The sequence below is a fragment of the Eretmochelys imbricata genome, chromosome 12 (genome assembly GCF_965152235.1).
Source record: "Eretmochelys imbricata isolate rEreImb1 chromosome 12, rEreImb1.hap1, whole genome shotgun sequence".
NCBI classification, from domain to species: domain Eukaryota; kingdom Metazoa; phylum Chordata; order Testudines; family Cheloniidae; genus Eretmochelys; species Eretmochelys imbricata.
In genome coordinates this window covers 15673119-15692500 of record NC_135583.1, presented here as the reverse complement: position 1 = coordinate 15692500, position 19382 = coordinate 15673119, and the positions used below count along the sequence as shown (strand labels likewise).

Genomic DNA, 19382 nt, shown 5'->3' with positions numbered 1-19382 from the left:
CATTCAATTCAGTTTCTTAACTTTTCTGTGTTGTAACTTATAATTTGCTCAGACTATGTATTCATATATTAAATTCATTCAAACAAGGATTCTGCAATTTAATTATCAAAAACAAACCAAAAAAAGATTACCAAGCTATCTTAAAACTAGGAACAAATCCATCTAATGAACACAATTAAAAAATGTCTTCCCTACGGATGAATCAAAATGAACACTAGATGGGGTTCCAGTTGCAATAGTTTCTTCAAAAAGTTGAGTGTAGTTTCACTGTTCCAGTGACACGTAAAAGAAAGGCTCCTTAAGGCTATATCTAAACTTTGGCTACATAAACATTGGCAAAAGGACAAGAAACCAAATCCCTGTTGTTTGGAGGGTAAAACGGAGCTATGGGAACTACCTGTCAATCTCCTCTTCGGGGGTCTGGCATCTAAGGGGACAGGGGAATAGGGTTAGCTAAAGAAGCAAAGCTGATAAGGCAAAGCTAAAATAAACTACTAACTTCCTGCTATGCGACCAGTAAGACTCAATTCGGGGGTCACTGGCAAGATATTGAAGTACATATTGTGATCTGAACCCTGTCACCTTTCAATGGAAGGAAACTAGCAAAGGTTAAAACAGCTAACACTTAAGTTTCTCCTAGCACCACTCATACGAACTTTCTTGACTATATGGTCATGTACAACCACTTCACTTGTATATTCCAAGTTTTAATTCTTAAAGAAGATTTTACGGGATACAAGTTGTCATGCACCTTAAACGGTTAGAAAAAAAAACAGCAATCGGTGCATTCCTGGATGATTCTTCACTAGCAAATGTCTGTTTTGCTTTTTACTAACAATTTCAATAAGCTTAATTGTATTTTTCCCCTAATAAGATTGCTTCAGTAAAAATGACTGTTTCCACATATGGTTAAAACTGACTTGCACAGAAAACTTGAAGATGCTTAAATATATGAAAAGCACAGTTTGTAGATACCTAATTGTGACTTATCACCACAAGTTATAATAGGTGCATGATAAACACACAAAAAATATGGGAGAGTTGGAGAGAAAGAGTGAGCGTGAAGGGAAACCCACACAACATGGGCCTGATTTCACACTTTGTATGCCAGTTTATCCCCACTGACTTCAGTAGAACTACTTCTGACTCACATCAGCGTAAGCAATATCTGATAAGGCCCACTACATCTAGTGCGCTGCTTTGCAAAAATGTAAGAAATATATATAAATTGTAATCAAGACTGATCAAATACAGTTCTCTCACAGATTATGTAATATGCTAAAAGAAGTCTGACTAAACATGTACTACTTCCAAGCATTCTGTCTTGCAAGTGTTATTAAATAAACAACAAAATAACCATAGTTTTTAATAGCTGCCTGGGCCCACAGGTCATTCTGGGAACCATCCTACTGCTACAGTGAATAATGAAATTCTATTATTTACTAACATCAGATGAACTGGTTCCTCTCTATGGAAGAGAAGCAAGTATTATATCTGCAGCAAATGCTAGCTGCACTGCTCTTCTGATAGAACCTTTGCCTGGAAAAGTTATGCTCCAAAATAATATTCTGTTGTATGATTAGGCCAGGAAGCTCCTACAATCTTAAAAAAAAACAACACACAAAAAGCATAAACCAACCCACAACAACAACAACAACAAAAACAAAGAAAAAAAGCAGCCCAAAATGTAATAAGAAAAGATCACACAATCTCAGTTATTAACAGAAAGAAATAATCCAACTGCCTTTTGTACATTTTCCACCAGTAATTAGTTACTTGTTGAATATCATTTATGTCAAAAGTCGCTTCTATTAGTCTGATTTCTGTCCTGCTTATGCCAGTACAAAGGTATTATGCGTGCACATTCACAGGATATAATGAAGCCAAGCTTCCTTATTCAATGACTGCACCAAAATTCATTTGAAATATTTAATCTTCAGAATAAGGATGTACTATATTTACCCTAAACTTTGAAAGAAAGTGTTCTGAAAATCAAATGTATGTAGTTACTTTTCAAACTACTTTCTATTGACCCTTAACTGTGAATACATGTCAGAGAGTTTCCTAAACTAGAACTCAAAACAGATAAGACAAATTCGACAGAAACATGATTTTTCATTTATTCTCTTAAATATTCCTTCATTTCACATTATTGCAAGTGTTGTTAAAGTAGCAGTGATGCCAAACTTGTCTGATTCCTGAAATTGTAACTGAGCTAACAAGCCTGAATTCACTGCATCAAAAAGAGGAATGGGGGATTTTTGTTTGTTTTGTTTTTCGCAATTTTGAGGCATATCATGAAAAAATGTTTTACACCTATCTCAAATGTATCCACTATAAATTTAAAAACTTCTCAAACGCATAAAGCATTCCTTTAATTCACTAACAGGGTTAGTTTTATACGAATATTGCAACAGCATTCTAAATCCTGTAACACTATTACAAAACATACCCTCCAGGCAACGTAGACAAAACTTATTGTCCAAGCATGTAAAACAGTCATAACCTAAAACAATTACTACTGAAAGGAGGGAAAAGGCTCCTAACAGGGTTTCTAACAGCCTACTGCTTTTTCTAGAGAATGAGACAACATTTTAAAAAAATATATATAGATACAAAAAAAAAAAAAAAAAAAGGTAATTTACTTAGTTAACTTAAGTTACTAGCCAGCAAAAACCAAATGAAAGATTATCTAAATGCCATCATTTTAGGCGAAATCCAACTATTCTAAGTACATCATTTAGTAACAGGCAAGAAAGCTCCGCAGTTAACATTCCTTTCTCACACCCCCAGTGTCTTGCATCTGAAAACATGTGCAAAATCAGATCAAAAGACTAAAAATAGGAAAGAAAAAAAGGGGAGGGAGTGCAGGCCGATTTTATTAAGATACTTGAAGGTGCTTTTATCAGTGTCCTTTAGCAAAAATTTAAAAAAAAAAAATAAAGACTTTATCCAGAGATGCAATTAAACAAATGGAAGATGTGAAAAATAGCCCTTTGATTCTCCAGCAAGATAACTTAACTTCCATCTATGCTTTCCCTCTCTGCTTACTTTGTAAAGTTCAGAGTTCTTTTTAGGACACCAGGGAAAGGATAAATAAAACCTAACCTTTCCCCAGCTCATGCTTGAAATTTCAAAGCTGAAGGGGGGGGGGGGGGGGAGAAGAGAACCATTTAAAGATAAAATGAATGTCCTAAAGTGAAATTAAATGAATTGAACCCCGTAGCAAAATAGCAATGCATCCAAACAAATGAAAATTCACCACCACCACCCTCCCAAAAAAATCAAACGTTTCCTTCCAGAAAACAAACTACTTCACAGAAACGTTTAAACAATTACAAGAAATGGGTGCTATTTATTTATTATGATAATGATGATGCCAAGAAAGGTGTCTCAATATTTAAAAAAACTGAATGATAACAAAACTACCATAGCATCCTTCCAGCTTTCCCAGGGAGACCCGATTTACTCTGCAGATCTTGGTATCTTATGTTAAATTTGTTCCCAAACTACTCAGCAGCCCCCGTGCAATTTGTGGGGAGGGAAGGGAAAGGGGGAGCTGATAAATGGAAAATGAATTAGAAGGACAGTTCAGAGATCACAGCTCCCATGTCCCCAAACCTACCTCAGTGGCGACCCTGATATGCATGGTGCTGAAAAGGGGGGGTTTCCTGGCTGCTGCTTTAATGACTAATGCAGGGGGTTAATGGGGCTGAGGGAGAGCAGCTCCGGGCTCCTCTCCATGACTCACATCGCACACTGGCACGTCAGCTTCTGGCCAAGTCCCTCCACAGCCAGCAATGCGTTCGCGTTAGAAGCGTGGAGAGTTTGAAAAGGGGGAAGAGTTAGAGCTTTGCTCAGAAACGAAAAGGAACCCAACACCCCGAGCGGCTCTGGAAGCCAAAGGTGCTGCCTAGCCTCGGGGCTGAGGAGTGCCATCATGCCCAGCCCCAGCCCGGCCAAGGAAAAGGAAACGAGTTATTTATTCAGGGCCAACGCTCTTCATCCCCCTCCGATTTGCCCAGAGCACCGCATTACTCCCCCACCCCGGCCCATGACAGAGAGAATCGCTCCGGAGATGACCCCTCCAGCTTCTTCTTCCTCCTCTTCTTCGAACAAGAGACTTTGTTGCCGAGATCTCAGCAACACTCTCCTACCCACCAAAACCGGCCACAATTTCCAGAGCGTCAGGAAGTGCCTTGCAGAAATGCAAGGACCCCCCCCTCCCCACACCCTTCCAACTTTCCATCTCGTCCTCCCTCGCCTGGCATTATCCACATCTACAGCCAGCCTCTCGAACGGACACCCGGTAACAGTTTTCATGTAACTTCCTGAATGGCCTGTTTATTTATGGCCCCCCCTTTCCCATTTCAAAATCTGCCCCACGCGGCCCCCCAAGGTGCGAGTCCCGCTGGTCGGCAGGAGCCGAACTGCCCGGCCGGGGAGAAGACCCAGAGGGAGCCAAACGGGGGGCAGGATTCCCCTCCCGTGCCCTCGGGCGGCTCATCCTTCCTCGGGCTCCCTCGCCTCCGGCTCTGAAACGAACGCACCCGCCGAGGTGCGCTGGGCTGGGCAGGGCAGGGGAGCGGGCCTGCCTTTGGGACACGGAGAGCCTCCGCCACCTCCACCCCGGGCCCTCGAGCCTCAGTGATCGGCCAGGCGCTTCCCCATCGCCCACTTTCTTACTTGGAGTTTCCCCAGACCACTTGCCCCCGGCCCCCAACCACACCCCCCCTACTCAGCCGGTTTATAAAGTGCAAGCAGACACAGGTACAAGCACACCCCCCCCCAGCTTCAATAAAACTGCCTTTCCCAGCACCAACGCAGGGCTTCTGGACCCCCCCTTTAAAAAAAAAATCACAGGCTCTCCAGAGCCAGCCACCCTGGTTCCTCCCTTACCGGCTTCACACTTAAAAAAAAAAAAAAAAAAAAAAAAAGCCCCAAAGGAAGAAAGGAAACAAGCAGCCACCCCACAACTAAAGGCCAGCCGCAAAGCCGCCCTCGCCGGAGCCGCTGCGAGCCCGGATCCCGCAGATGCCAGGCAGCCAAAGCGAAGAGGGAGAAAAGTTACCAGGGGCAGGGAGGGAGCTCAGCCAGCGCGTCAGTGTGCGAGAAAGACTTTTATCTCCAGCACGCAAACTTTTCCCCCCTTTAAAAGAGGGGTTTCAAATGCTCCAGAGGCGAGGGCTGCCTGGCAGCGCAGGTTTCCCAGCCATACCGGGACTCCAGGGGGGAAAGGGGGCACGCAGAAAAAAGTAGGAAAGGGGCTTTTTCCCTTTTCATGGGAGGGGGGGAGAGAGAGAGAGAAAGTAAGTGCGGTCAGGTCGGTGCATCCTTAGAAAACACACACCCCAACCCAAACCTGACTTCTTTCCCGCTCCTCACCAGCCTCCGGGGTGTGGGCTACAGAGGGGGTGTGGGGGAGAAATCCATCTCTTCTGGGGTCAGACTGCCAGATCATCAAAAAAAAAAAAAGGGGGGGGGGAAGGAGAGACACACACACACACACAAAAATGCAACACACACAGGAAACAGAAGGTTAATAAAATCATACCAACCCATCCTCAACCAGGGCAAAAATAGTAATTTAAAAAAAAAATACAACCAAAAAACTCCGGCAGCTGCAGCGCTCTCTCCCCTCTCCCGGTGCAGTTTCCTAGCGGTCTCTAAGGTAAGTTGATCTATTTTGCGGGTGCGTGTTTGTGTTAAAATGCGTGCGAGAGAGAGAGATGGGAAGAACTCACCATTTCGCTGGGATAATAAGGCCAGCTCGGGGTCGGACTGGAAATGCTGAGGCTTCGCCTGCTTCCTCCGCGACATGCTGGCTCAAACATCAGCTGGGGCAGAATAAAAAATTACTAAAAAAAAATCTTCTCAAAATTACGGAAATCGAGCCTCCCCCCTCCCCAAGCCACGCCGCACCGCGCATGTGTCCTGCTATAATTATGATTATCAATAATGCATTGCGATTAATCATAGAGGGGCTCTTTGAAAGGCGATTGGCACATGGCCAGCTCTATTCAAACCCGCTCGCCTTAATCAATTAGGCGCTGATTTGCTGGAGACCCTTGTCTCTCCGCCGCTCCCACCCAATGAGTCGATCCATGTGGCAGGGGAGGGGGCTGGCTTTCCCCAAAGCTGTTTGGATACAGTTTAACCCGCTTAGCAACCAGCTGGGACTGTTTCACGCCATCCCTGTTACTATAGGAATGTGTCGAAAGCCTCTGCCCGCCCCCCCCGCTGCTGTCCCAAGCTCCCGGGCTGCGGGTTGTTTTTGTTTCTCGTTACAAAGGGGGCCAGGAGGAGAAATGAAATCACGTCTTCCCCGAACGCACCGGCAGCAAGAGTCAGGGCTGGTCGCTCCCCCAAGGAGCCCAGGCAGCGAGAGAAAGGACCCCTCTCCCCCCCAGGAGCGGATCGCCCAGCTGCGGGGCAGCTCTCCGTCTCTGCCCGTGCACCAGGGACAGCGGGGCCGGGGGTGGGGGGGTGTTGGGCCGGGCGGGCAGGCCGGGCTTTCCCCCAGCTACCTTGCCCCGCTCTCCGTCAGCGCCACCGCCTCTGCCGGGGACCGTCCCAGCCCCGCTCCGCGGCCAAGTTTTGTGTCTTGTTTTAACCTCGGCCCCCATCTCAGATGCACCTTCCAGCCTCTCCCCGGCTCCTCGGGAGGGGGGGCCGGGGGGGCGGAGATGCCGGCAATGGGGCGGGGGGGGGTCGGTTCAGCGGCCGACGGGCTGGTGGCCACCGCACACGTTTCCCAGGACAATTACTGCAAAGTTTGTGCCCGGCTACGTCACGAGCCCGGCCCGGGGCGGCTCCGCCCCTGGCGGCGGTTGGCGGAGGCCGACGTCAATCTCCGGGAGAAGGCGGCCGGAGCCGGCGGCCGGCGGAAACCCGCCGATTCATCTCCCCGGCGGAGTCCGGGGCACAGGGGGGCGGAGTCCGGAGGGGACGGGGCCGCGTCGGCTCTGCCCCCTCCCCACGGGGTTGTCTGGCGGGGGGCTGTGAATTCGGATGGACCCCCCCCACACACACACCCCCCAGCCCGAAGCGAACTCACTCCTGACTTTCGTTTTCTTCTCGGGCTGCCGAGAGTCCGAGGCTGAGCCGCGCCGGGCTTCCAGCCCCAGCTCCCGGGCAGCCGCCTGCAGCCTGGGCACGCGAGCCCCGCTGCTGGGCGCAGCCTCCCCGCCAGAGCCCCGGGAGGTCGGTGCCTCGCCCGCCTCGGTGTGGGGCCAGACGCGGGTCGCCAGCGAGACGGGCTCCGGGGTAGGCAGCTGTGCAGGGTGTGTGTCTTCTAACTCCGGAGGCGTACTTTGAACTCCGGGAGTCCGAACTGGGCTCATGACAGAGCAGCGCTTCTGGTGGCCCAACACGTTTAAGAATGGACCCCCCCCCCGCCCCCAGGTGGATGGACATTCGTGTGTCTGTCTGCCTCCTTAATATGCCCGCGTCCGGGCGCGCGCCCGCCCGCCCGCAGGTTGTAACAATAGATTAGCCCCATCCGTGGTGTCTGCTGGACGGGTAGCAATTGAAAACATCCTGCTCAAATGGCGCTCGGGCAGCCCGCATGCAATCGTCAACCCATGGCATCATCATCGCGGAATAAAAAGTTCCGTTCCCAAGTTAGGAAGGGTCTAGCCAGCCCCAGGATTGATACATTGCACCCCCACAAATGCACCTACAGTACAACGCGGACTGAGCATGTTGGGTTTATAGGTAGCTATGGAGCCCTTTGTATTCCTCGTTCCTCTCTGCACGTCAAATTCCTCCGTACTGTATACGAAAAGTTGATGTGCAGGGTTATCTCGGTCTGAAGACGAGCGAAGGAGCGAGCTGCTGCTGTAGTCAGTTTCTGTTTCTGGGCCATTCACAGCACCCTCCTCCCACCCTCCCCTCTGGATTATTTACTCTGTGATTGAAACTACTCCTTTCCCCCGGTATCAATATTAACAAACTCTGTAAAAGCAAGAGGCTGATCAGATACAACTCATTTCAATTTCAAATGAGCCGGTGAAACCTAGAGAGCGAGAATCTCTCTCTCCAATCGAGGAACCGGCTCACTCGGATTTTCTTCTCCCTATTATTAAACGAACTAGACTTTAAAATGTTTACCAAGGTGGGTGACAAAACATCAGTAACCCCCTCTCTCCCCCAAGTGCCAACCAAATATTTAGTCAGCTTTAGCAAACCGGACACTGAATGTGCTTTTCTCTTCTGTATAGGATGGGTCTCCCCCCACCCCTTTCCTCTCCCCGCAGTATTTGGTACAGTAGATTTTGATAAAAAGACAAACGAAGCTGTCATTGGGGATGATGTTGAAGAATGAAGATAATAATGTTGCTATAGGTGGTATTTCAGATGCCATTATTTTTCACTGAATATTTAAAGAGATCTTTCGGCAGAGATGGATATATTCAGTGGTAGGTGTCAGCCTCCTTACCCTCAAACACTGGGGAATATACCGAATATAACCATATAGAAACTTACATGATATATGTATACATACTGATACACGTATCTGCATATAACACCCACATAAGCCCTACTCACGAGACTGTCTGCATTTAGAATTATATCAATCACTCGATTAGCTCCCTACGCCTTTAAATCCAGTTACTGTCTGAAAATTATTCGCATTTACAATTTCATTATATATTTGTTGATTAAATTGGGTTGTTTTAAAGCACTTTCCCATAGTGCTATGCATTTGGTGTCTGTACGTGCCCGTCGTGAGCCTGCAATTAAAAAACAACAACAAGGGTTTGGCGAAAGACTAATTTGGAGAGATAAAGTTTAATAACTTTTCTTTTTCGTTTCTCTGATCCCTCGCCATTGTAAAAACAGACGCTTAGCGTTTAGTTTAGGATCATTTGATTATTTATTGTTTGTTTTCTTCCCCTTTGCTGGGGGCCGGAGATATGGGGGGGGGGCGGCAGAGTGGTGTTTGCAGGGAGAGAAGAATTGGTCTTTATTGTTGTTGATAGCAATACATCAATTAAATGTCATTGCCGTGAACAGAAGTTGTGAGTGTTCACAAACGTAAATACTGTGATTTTGTTGTTGCTGTTCCCCCCCCTTGAAGGTCCAGATCACAGCGACAGAATTCCCCCCCCCCCCCCCGGCACCCACAGATCTTGGAGATCTTTCTTAGGTTATTTTTTAAAAAAAATTGGGGGGGGGGACCCATCAATGCAAATCAGCCCTTGGTTGGAAAACAACCGTGCTGGGGATCGATTTCCAGTTCACTGAGATGAGCACTGAAGGGAGATTGTAAACAGAGGATAATTTGCAGTTCATTCGGGTGAGAGACGATTTCAATGAGATGCAGCACACTGGACTGGATTATTGTTATTAAGGTTTGCGATCAGACATAACAACCTTAGCACTCCGGGGTTAAAAGCTACACAATACCCATATACTTATAATGCATCGTTAATAACGATCTGGAAGAAAATCCAATTGATTTCATATTTTCTGCAAATTTGCACCACCAGTGCAGCTTGTAAAGCGGCATTTACTTAGATACAGATCGGTCTCTTCGCAGAGCCAACCCCGAACAATCAACCTTTAACCTGTGGAAACATTGTCTCTGCCCTAAAAATTAATACACTTTAAGGGAAACACCGTCAGGGGAAAATTCATTCATTCACGCTCTCAGACGGCAAAAATACCTGCTTTTACTGAGCAAGGATGGTTTTCTGTTTATTGAGAAAAGATACCGTGCAAACCAGATTTTAAATATTGCTCTATGTGCCCGCTAAACTGCTAATACCAAGCCGTCCCTCAGCTAACACTGCTCACATGCATTTTAGAAATGTGGGTAATTAGGGGCTTCCAGATGCTGCTGTCAGATGGGAACTTGGCTTTGTGCGCCGGTATATAATAAACTTTTGAGACAATCCTGGGGCGCAGCTATCCAGGAGCAGCTAGGAACTGCTCTCTGGAATTGTTTTATTGTCAATAGCCTGGAATCCCGCTATTCAATACGCGCATTTCAACCCTTGTGACCATGTGGGTTTAGGTAGGACTACTTTTGTGGACAATGCTGTCAACAACCCCCCCCCCTTTTTTTTTTGATTTATTTTCTAATGATCATTCCTTCAGAAAAAGAAAAAGGGCCAGAATGGAATCTTTCTCCATTATTACTGACAACTAATAATTGATCATTGCTCACAAGCGCGAGCTTTTAGCCAGATAATTGAATCGTAAGCAATACGGGTTGAGCTAAAGGCAGGGGGGTGGGAAAGGAAAAAAACAACAAACAAACCCCAACCCCAAAACAAAACAAATATAAGAGCTCCAAAGTGAAGGGGTAATTTATTTATTTATTTATTTTTGCCAAGATAAGAGATGAAAATGACGAATGCCACATTACCAGCCAAGGTGGAATTATTTAATTCAATTCTTTCTTTGCCCATTTGCTGCCTTTTGTTTGACCCGCTGGCCAGCAAAATTTTACACCTAGCCATCCCTTTTGAGCTTATTGATGAAGGTGCTTCTGAAATGATTATCAAGAGATTTACAGCTATCACTCCCCACCTACGGGAGAAGTAATAAAATCAATCCCTCAATCAATCAGACCCACCCCGCCCCCCGTGCATATCTTCTTAATCTATTCTTTTAGCTGTTTTATTACAATGCAATCATTAAATATATTTGTTTCAAATTTAACAAAAATGCCCCTGAAGGACACTGCCAATTTAGATATATTAATAACTAAGTAAACAGGCTAGATGAAATTAGAGAGCTAGTAAACAGACTAGGGAAAGTGTTTTTCCAGGCAAGATGGTTGGAAGCTGAGAAAAATAAAATGCATAGGTAGAGGAATGAAATTATCAGCAATGTTCAATATAACTGCACAAAGGAGGTTTTTGTATGTTCAGTCCCCAAGAAGGAGGTGGGGGAAGAAAAAGAAACATTGCAGGAGTTTCATGCATATTTCTTTTGTTTCTCTGTACATTTATTTTATGCAAAAGAGTTTTGGCAAAACTATACCCACCATAAATCCTATCCTGTTATACTAGATATAATACCTTTGTGTGATATTATGTCTTAATTTCTGTGTTAAGAATAAACCTGGAATTTTTTTGCCATGTAATAAATTCTTTTTTTAGTCAATTCCTTTAGTTTGACATTATAACTGATTTATTGCAAGGGCACAATTGTATTCTTTTATTTAGTATGTTCTACATTAATAATAAAATGCACTTAGATTAGTAACAATGAATTAAAGGATATTTTAGGTAGGTTGTAAAAGTGTAAAAAATCACTGAAATAGCTTGGAATTCAGTGGTCACTGCCAGTATGGACAAAATTAGTAGGGAATCTCTAGGGAACTGAGAATTATCTTTGATGCCAAAGGGGATTTTTCTTCACAAGCCACATCCCCTTATAGCCCAGTTTAATTTGTGTATCAAAGCCACATAAAGCCACAGTGTACCTCCAGCAGAAACAGAGAAGTTTAGAAATGAAATGACACATAGTTCTCCAACCTTATATAAACTGGTTGAAATCCCACATCGGGAATCAAAGACATATTCCACTTTCATGGGCTGTACCATACCATAAAAGTAACTTTGTATGGAATAAAAAAGCATGACGCAAATAGGTACACATCAAGAAAATAGCCTTAAATAAACCCTGATATCAGTTTATGAGGTGGCCATTCGCTAAGTATGGCCTCCCAGGCGTTCTTCTTTGAGAACAGTGCCTTCATGTGAGGAACACGACATCTTTTCAGATTGCGTTGAACCTAGCCATCTGATAGTGAGAGCCTTAGTTTGGATTTTTTAAAAATCCCTTAATTATCACAATTATTTAATAGCATACAAAGCATTATTGAAAAGAGTAGAAAATATGCCTATGGGAGCCATTAAAAAAAAGACAGAAAAGAGATGATTGGGGGATGAAATTGCATCTGGCATTAGCAAGAAGAAAATCTATTGTTCTTTTTACTTGGTTTCTCCTTCAGGATTCGCTTATCTTTGAAACACAATTCTGCAAGGTTTCTCTAGACTGTCCAAATAAAAACACAGGGCCAAAATTTCATGACAGTTGCCTAATAACTTACACATGAGTTCCTACAACTACAAGGTAATCATCTAGCCTGGGGTAAGACCCATTGTCACAAACTAATTGCTGTTCTTTCCAGAATAATCCTGTCAATTCATATTTACCAACAGTGTGAGTTTCCTACCTATATTTTGATGACTCACTTTAGTTGATGAATAATAAATTATTACAGGCTAAAAGCGTCTCAGACCCCAGAGGGAAATGTTGCTTGAGTTAGTCCCAGATTTCATGCCTAATTAAATAAACCTGACAACCTAACTCACTTTCTTAACACAATTTTTGAAAGTTTCAACAAATACGGTACAAGTACTTTAAAGTACATAAACTTCATTTGCATAATATTAAGGTGCACTAACTTACTGTGTGATGTTTACAATTTGAGAACTATCATGTTGTTTGTATCAACACAAGAAGTTGGTTTTGCAGAGTTTGGTTCCAATAAAATAAATATGCTGTGAATAATACTTTACATTCCATTATTGAACTAAATACCTTCTTCATGGTCCAAACTCTGCACTCAATTCAACCCAGCCCTGTCAATTGAATTGATTTGGTGTGGCTGAGGGTAAAATTAGGACTGTTGTGTGTAAATATATTTTTCCTTACTAAAAGACAAGAGTATTTTCTGTTGTAATAGGGAGTCTCTTCTTATGCATGGGCCCCAAAGTAATAGGGAGATTTTCTTGTGCACCCACCTGCTCTGCCTTTCACAATTTTGCAGATCACCTCCCCTCCCACTCATGAACATATGACATCCATGTAGAAACTACAGCATTTGCCCACTTTCAAAACAACATTAAGAAAGTACTGACTGCATTTGTAGCTGTCTTTTAAAGGAGTTCAGCAGCTGGAAACAATGAAGAGGGGCAGGAGCGTGTGACAAGCTAACTCTCTGTGGACCACCAGCAAGTGCTACCCAGGCCACCAGTGATCCACAGGCAAATCTGAGAATGGCCACTCTATAAAAATCAAAAATCAGTTACCATCTAGGAGGTGAAAGTCTCCCTTCCCTGCATATCAGACTTTGTGCATGGAAATCTGCAAGAAGCGAATAGAATTCACCTCCACCCCATGATTCATAAACTAGAAAAGTGGCCTCTACCCCTTTACATTCCCTATGTGGCAGGCTTGGAGCTACTAGTATAACTGCAGTGGGTGTCCCAAGGCCTACGCTGAATTATTTCTTTTTCTTGCCTTTCATTGATGTCTTTGCCCTACTTACATTTAGAACCAAATTTTGCCTAAAATGAAATTAATAGGGTTTCAGGGTAAAAGAGTCAGAGCAGAATTTGGCCCTCAGTAATACAATAGTTTTGTTAGGTCTAACTGGCTCTCTCCCAAACTTCCCATAGATTCATTAGGATCACTTGGGCTCAGTCCTATCCAATATTTATGGGCCCAATGATCCCAGTGGAAGTGTGGTCTGAATACAGATTTAGGGTGTGATCCAAAGCCCACTGAAGCCCATGGGCATCATCCCAGTGCCGTCAACGAGCACTGGATCACTCACTGAGTAACGACGGTAGCCTAGGCCAATACATACACACTTCTTATAGGTCATATATCATACAGCTAGAAAAAACGTTTACACAAACCCCAATGCTAATGCTACATTTATTTCTAATTTGTTGAATATCATGCATAATTAGTTGCAAACTCATAAAAGGACATATTTCTTGCCCTGAGGGGGTCTTCAATCTAACAGACCAAGCCTAAACTCTTCATTGATGAAATTCATTCCTGTGCAGAAAGCATGGGGTTTTTTTGTAGGACTTAAGTGGAGCATAGGTCTTGCGCACTGGGGCACATGCCACCCTGTGCAAGCATAGCTACAAGGGGAGTTCTGTTGTCTGAGCTGCGCAAGATCAGGCCCATTATCAGATCCATATTAACACAGGCAACTTTTCAAATGCAAGATGGTATGGAGTTGTCAGAAGTGACAATAATCAATGCTTAGAAAAACTGCCCGATAGCATGATGCCTCCACCTCTATTTTAATCTAAAAATAATTCAACAAAAATACCTTTCCAATCTCACCAGTTCTAAGGGGTTAAAAATAACTTCATGCGTCTTTACAATACGCTCAGCCCTGCTTCTGCAGCCATTGTCGATGCTCCAGTTTTTATGCAGCATTGAGGCAGAAGCAAAGCTATCATATTTTAAAGTGACAGTTTTAGAATCTATTCTTATTATAACTCTACTGAAGTCAATGGAGTTATATCAAGGATGAATTTGGTTTATTTTTCCCCCCTTGCATCCACTACAAAATCCTTTGGTTAACTCCATAATAAAGTAAAATTACTGATCTTGTTTTTTCTAAATTGCAAATTCTGTTCCCACCCTTGCTTTTCAGTCCTAGAAATTTTTAGAGTAAAATCCAATTTCTCCCAGTGCTGCTTCTCACAGAACTTCCAGGACTGCAGCTCCTTTGCCCCGATTGTCATGAATTACTCTAGAGTCGGACCAGCTCTGAGTGCGCTCTGGTTAAAAAAGTGACATAGACATGAGCCTAATGGGTGAGAGATGAGTAAGCCTACATTCATGAGCCCCAGCATTATCAACACCATGCAGACAGAACAGGCAGCTGCCTGGGGCTGCAAAATGTTTGGTAACACTTTGCTGTGCTAGTGACTGTGAATTGTAAAGGGCCTATGTTAAATAATTTGCCGACAGCAACAAAATCCTGGGGCTGATGCTGCCTGCCCTGTTCATGAAAGCCTGCAGGAGTTTGTTCACTGGTATTCACATGCTGGGCAAACAGCTCACTGCCTCTCTAAACAAAGTGAATATGGCATTTGAGGTATACTGTTCCTTAATGCACCTGTAATCCGAGGTAATCCTGGTTCTTCAAGGAGATTATACAACAAAGGTGTAAATACTAGATAACGAAAGACAGAAACTGTTACTGGCTGTCGATATGCATTCACTTGTTCTGATGGGACACAGTGATTATAGATCCACTGAACAATATGGAAAACCAATAATGCAAAACAAAATTTTGTAATTTGGTAGAATATCCTTTGCATTTCTTCTTATCCTCATTTCGTTACTGTCATGCTCTTAACATCAATCAAGGTGATAACTGTAATGTCTAGAAACAGCTAGAATTTAACCTGGAAGAATTACACACAAGTATACCAGTACTGGAATTATATCTGTTTAAAGGAGTCAGGTATCACTACAGAGAATGCACTGTTCTGTGCTTGTAGTATTAGCATATATCTCAATGGTTATACTAATTTCAGTTTAGAAATACAGTACTGGCAGAATAATCTTTGGAAATACAAATGTTATAAAATTAAAGATAGAAAAAATCTTAATATGCTGATGTGCAACACAGTAGCTGTTTTCACTGTGCCCAATAAAGATAAAATATGAGCCAGAATCAAACCCTGGTTCCAAATAAACCCAGAACTTTGGATCCAGACTTTGCAGCTCATGTCCATCTCTAATATGTATCAATTGGATCTACCTCTATGGTGGAGGTGCAGTGTGTACATATCAAGTATCTATAAATAGCACCATCATCACAGGTCAGATTGGGCCTTTTGGATCTCTATGAGGAGGATTCTTTGTCTCTGTGGAGTCTTTCTCCCCCACAGTGTAAAAAGGCAGGAGTCAGCTGTTGCCTCAGAAGGATTTTTTCCCATGGAAATGAGAGAGGACTCCTTGCAAGTCCAAGGATCCATGCAGGAGAAGTGGAGGCCCTATCAGACTAAGAAGGGGGAAGGGAGTGTGTACACCATACTGCTGCCATGAAACCAGCCAAGATTCCCCAGGAAATGTAATACCCCCTCAGAATCCGTACACTTTCATGGCCTCCTTCCACAGTACAGATCCCCCTTCAGCTGGGGCAGCCATGGTCAGACTGGTCCTGAGGAGCGATGCTACACTACCAAGCATTGGGGTCAAAGTTGGCAGGAAGCACAGGGCCTCTGTGCTGATGATCCTGTATCTCCTGTGATCTCAGGATACCTATGTGGTTTGTGGGCCAGATTCCTGTCTCCATGATAGAAGACTACAGGGGAAACTCTGTGAGCTACATGAGTGTTACTGCACAGGGATCTGATCTGGCCCAGTAATAATATTAACACTTTGCACTGACGTGGAACACTTACTAAGTAGCTGCAGCATACTGTGTCCTAGATTCCACATAAATGACATGATAATTAGGCTACATTATTTGCATGGTTCTTAACTTATTTAATCATTTCAGATGATCAGTATTATTAGTATTTTATTATGTAAAGAACTAGGTGGTTCTGGACTGACATGGCATGGCAGATTAACAGTCTTTGAGGTCCCGTTTGTTTTATGTATGGCATTTTATTTCACTTTGGAAAGGGCCAGAATGTCGGACTTGCTTTGTACAAGATTGTAGCACGACCAGCTAAAACTTTCTTCCTCAGGCTAAGTTCATTTTAAATTGTTATGCTTAACAAACTTCCAAATGGGAGTCTAATTGTTGATAGACATTTTGCATTGCATGTGTCTATCACTTTGATTTAATATGCATTTTCAATTAAATTAAAGGAAAGGCCTCTAAGGTGGCAATTTAACAGCAAGACATGTTGTGAATTCCAGATATTACAAATATCCAATTTTCAGTTTCTTATGTGTAAAAATAACCCTCAGAAAAATCAGAGTATTTTTATGGCTGAATTATCAAAAGCTTAATACCTTTTAAAATATTACCCATTTTTAAAATTTATTCATGTTGATCTAAAGCAAACCAATTCTTCCCCATTTATGTAAAATTTCAGCCGTGTGTGATTTTTTTCTTCATTAACGATGAAAGAAATCAGGTTTTATGTGGAAATCCTGTCTCTGGTCTATTTTACCTAGTAGTATGATTTAATTTTCTCTTAGAGAAAACACACATCTGAATTTCTCTAAGTAATAGGTACTTCTTGTCATGTTTGATAAGAGCCATTTAAAAGGAATTCTAAATATACTCTGAAAGATGAGAGAGCAAAACCAGCTCTTATGTGTCCCTAAAATAACACAAAACCAGGCATAGGAGAGCATATACAGTACAAAGGAGACCTGTTTTATATCAAGTCTACTTTTGAAATGATCACAATTGCAGTTAACCTACAGGCCAAAGTACTGATGGCTGACAGTAGCACAATCATAATCATTTTGAAACTTTATTTTAATTTACTTAAAAGGTTAAACAAAAATATTTTCAAATATATGCATTTTCTTTTAAATTTAATTTAAATTTTAAATTTTAAATAAACAAAAAATCTTTGCATTGTCCTTTTTTAATATAAATTGCTTGAGATGATTTTGTCCTCAGTGGTGCTGCAAGGTGTCCCAAAACCTATGCTTGATGGCAAGGATAAACATTCATTAAACTTCAAAGCTGCCAAAAGCTCTAGTTATTTTGATTTAGGGGAATAATTTAAATTAATCCTCATGTTTGTGTAGAAAGTATGTAAAGTAATCCATTTCTCTGTCTGTCTCCAGCTTTGAGTCACTTACACTCTTACAAAATGCTTTGCTAACATTTCCCGTCTTGAATAATTTGGGGAGAAAATGAATGCTTCGTATCTTGTAAAAGAATGCTGCTTTAGTGACACTAGACAACAAATATAACTCAGGGCTGTGTGCTTATATCATAGCATAACTGCTGTTGAGATACATGCAGAAGAGAAGCTTGTCAATGGGCATATTAAAACCTAATTCAGTAAACATTATTTGTAGCCAAAGAGCCAGTGATGTTCTTTTAAGAGCTTTAAGAACTGGGGCCCCAAAAGGCCAACTCATGTGCTCAAGGACTTGCTTACTCAGAGCCTAGAGAAGGCCTATGTTCAAGCATTAAGCATGTATTTTCTTTTTCTAATTAGTTGCTCCTAAATGGGGCAAAGCTATCCAGGAAACGTACGGTTTAACAGCACAAATGGATCACTCTTACATTTTTGAAAATTTTAAAGTTAACACAATCATCCTCTGAAAGTGTCATTTGGACTGTGTGCTATGATGTGCACTGAAAGAAAAATGAGTCAGAACCTCAACTGTTGTAAATCCATATAGCTCTTCTGAAGTCAATGGAGCAACATCAATTTACACAGGCTGAGGTGGTGGCCTAATACTTGCATTCAAATATGCAGGCTGCAGCACTCTCCCTGAGCTGTATGGACATTTGTTGAAATTGAACTGTAAAGGTACAGGGGTGGTATGATGGAAAACCAAAACAATTTAGAACCTCATCCCCAAGTCCTTTCTTTTCCAAAACTCCCATTGACTTGAATGGGAGTTTTGGCTGAGTAAGAACTACACGATCAGACCCTTACTACTGTATGAAATGAAGCAGCCAATTTTGTCTGTACTTATGAACTTGTAACAGTCAGATTGTCCTGCATTGACTTATGCAATGTACTGTACATGAATGATCAGAAATGTTTACAAAATGAATTAGTTTGACTCCAGCTTTCTAGCCGGAAAGTAATCAAAGTGAAGAGCCAAGCTATTTCTGAAATTCCAGCTTCTCCAAACTTGAAATACTGCATTATACTTCAATACTGAAATACTTCATCTTTCTGCCTATTGGGGAAAAATGTATATACTCTATACTGTGGTCACATTGAATATAGTTCATAATAATACTTCAAAGCATAGTACAAACATTAATTACTTAAAAAAGAAAGGGAGTACTTGTGGCACCTTAGAGACTAACCAATTTATTTGCGCATAAGCTGTAGCTCACGAAAGCTTATGCTCAAATAAATTGGTTAGTCTCTAAGGTGCCACAAGTACTCCCTTTCTTTTTTCGAATACAGACTAACACGACTGTTACTCTGAAACCTGTCATTAATTACTTAATCCTCATGCTGCCCCATGGGGTTAGTAAGTATTATTATTACAGTATATGATCTGGCTATTAAAATAATTTCAAAAATTGAAATTGACAACCAGTGAATGACTAGTCCATGATTTGTAACTATTTTGCTGTATTAAGTGTTTCTTAGTTTTTTCTTTAACTTCCTCTGAAGTGTATACACACTCCTAGACACATGTAATCAGGACTCTTCTAATGTAAATATTTTCTTTATTGGCTTGTTCAGGGTTGAGAGCCCTCACCATTAAATCTTGGAAACTGATTTATTTTGTCCTCTTAATTTAATTTTAACCATCTTAATTTAGAATTTAGCAAAATCAGAACGGTCTCTAGATGAACATCAGGTTTTGTTGGATAGTACATGGAAATGATTATTTCAGAAAACAATAACATTATTTAAAATGTTTCTTTGGGCTGGATGGAGCCTCAAAAAAAATTATTGGCCCTTCCCAAGAATCTCAGCCTC

General features: G+C 42.3%; 1 protein-coding gene across 1 annotated transcript in view; it reads right to left on the bottom strand.

Moving 5' to 3' along the window:
* SALL1 (spalt like transcription factor 1) overlaps window positions 1-6615 on the bottom strand; it is a 15425-nt gene extending 8810 nt beyond the window's left edge. The window contains exons 1-2 of the mRNA XM_077831073.1: window positions 6528-6615; window positions 5745-5837 (exon numbers count right to left, since the gene is read on the bottom strand). Of these exons, the coding sequence (XP_077687199.1) occupies window positions 5745-5820 (76 nt within the window). The 5' untranslated portion in view covers window positions 5821-5837; window positions 6528-6615. The remainder of the gene's footprint in view (window positions 1-5744; window positions 5838-6527) is intronic.
* Between the last annotated feature and the right edge of the window lie 12767 nt (window positions 6616-19382).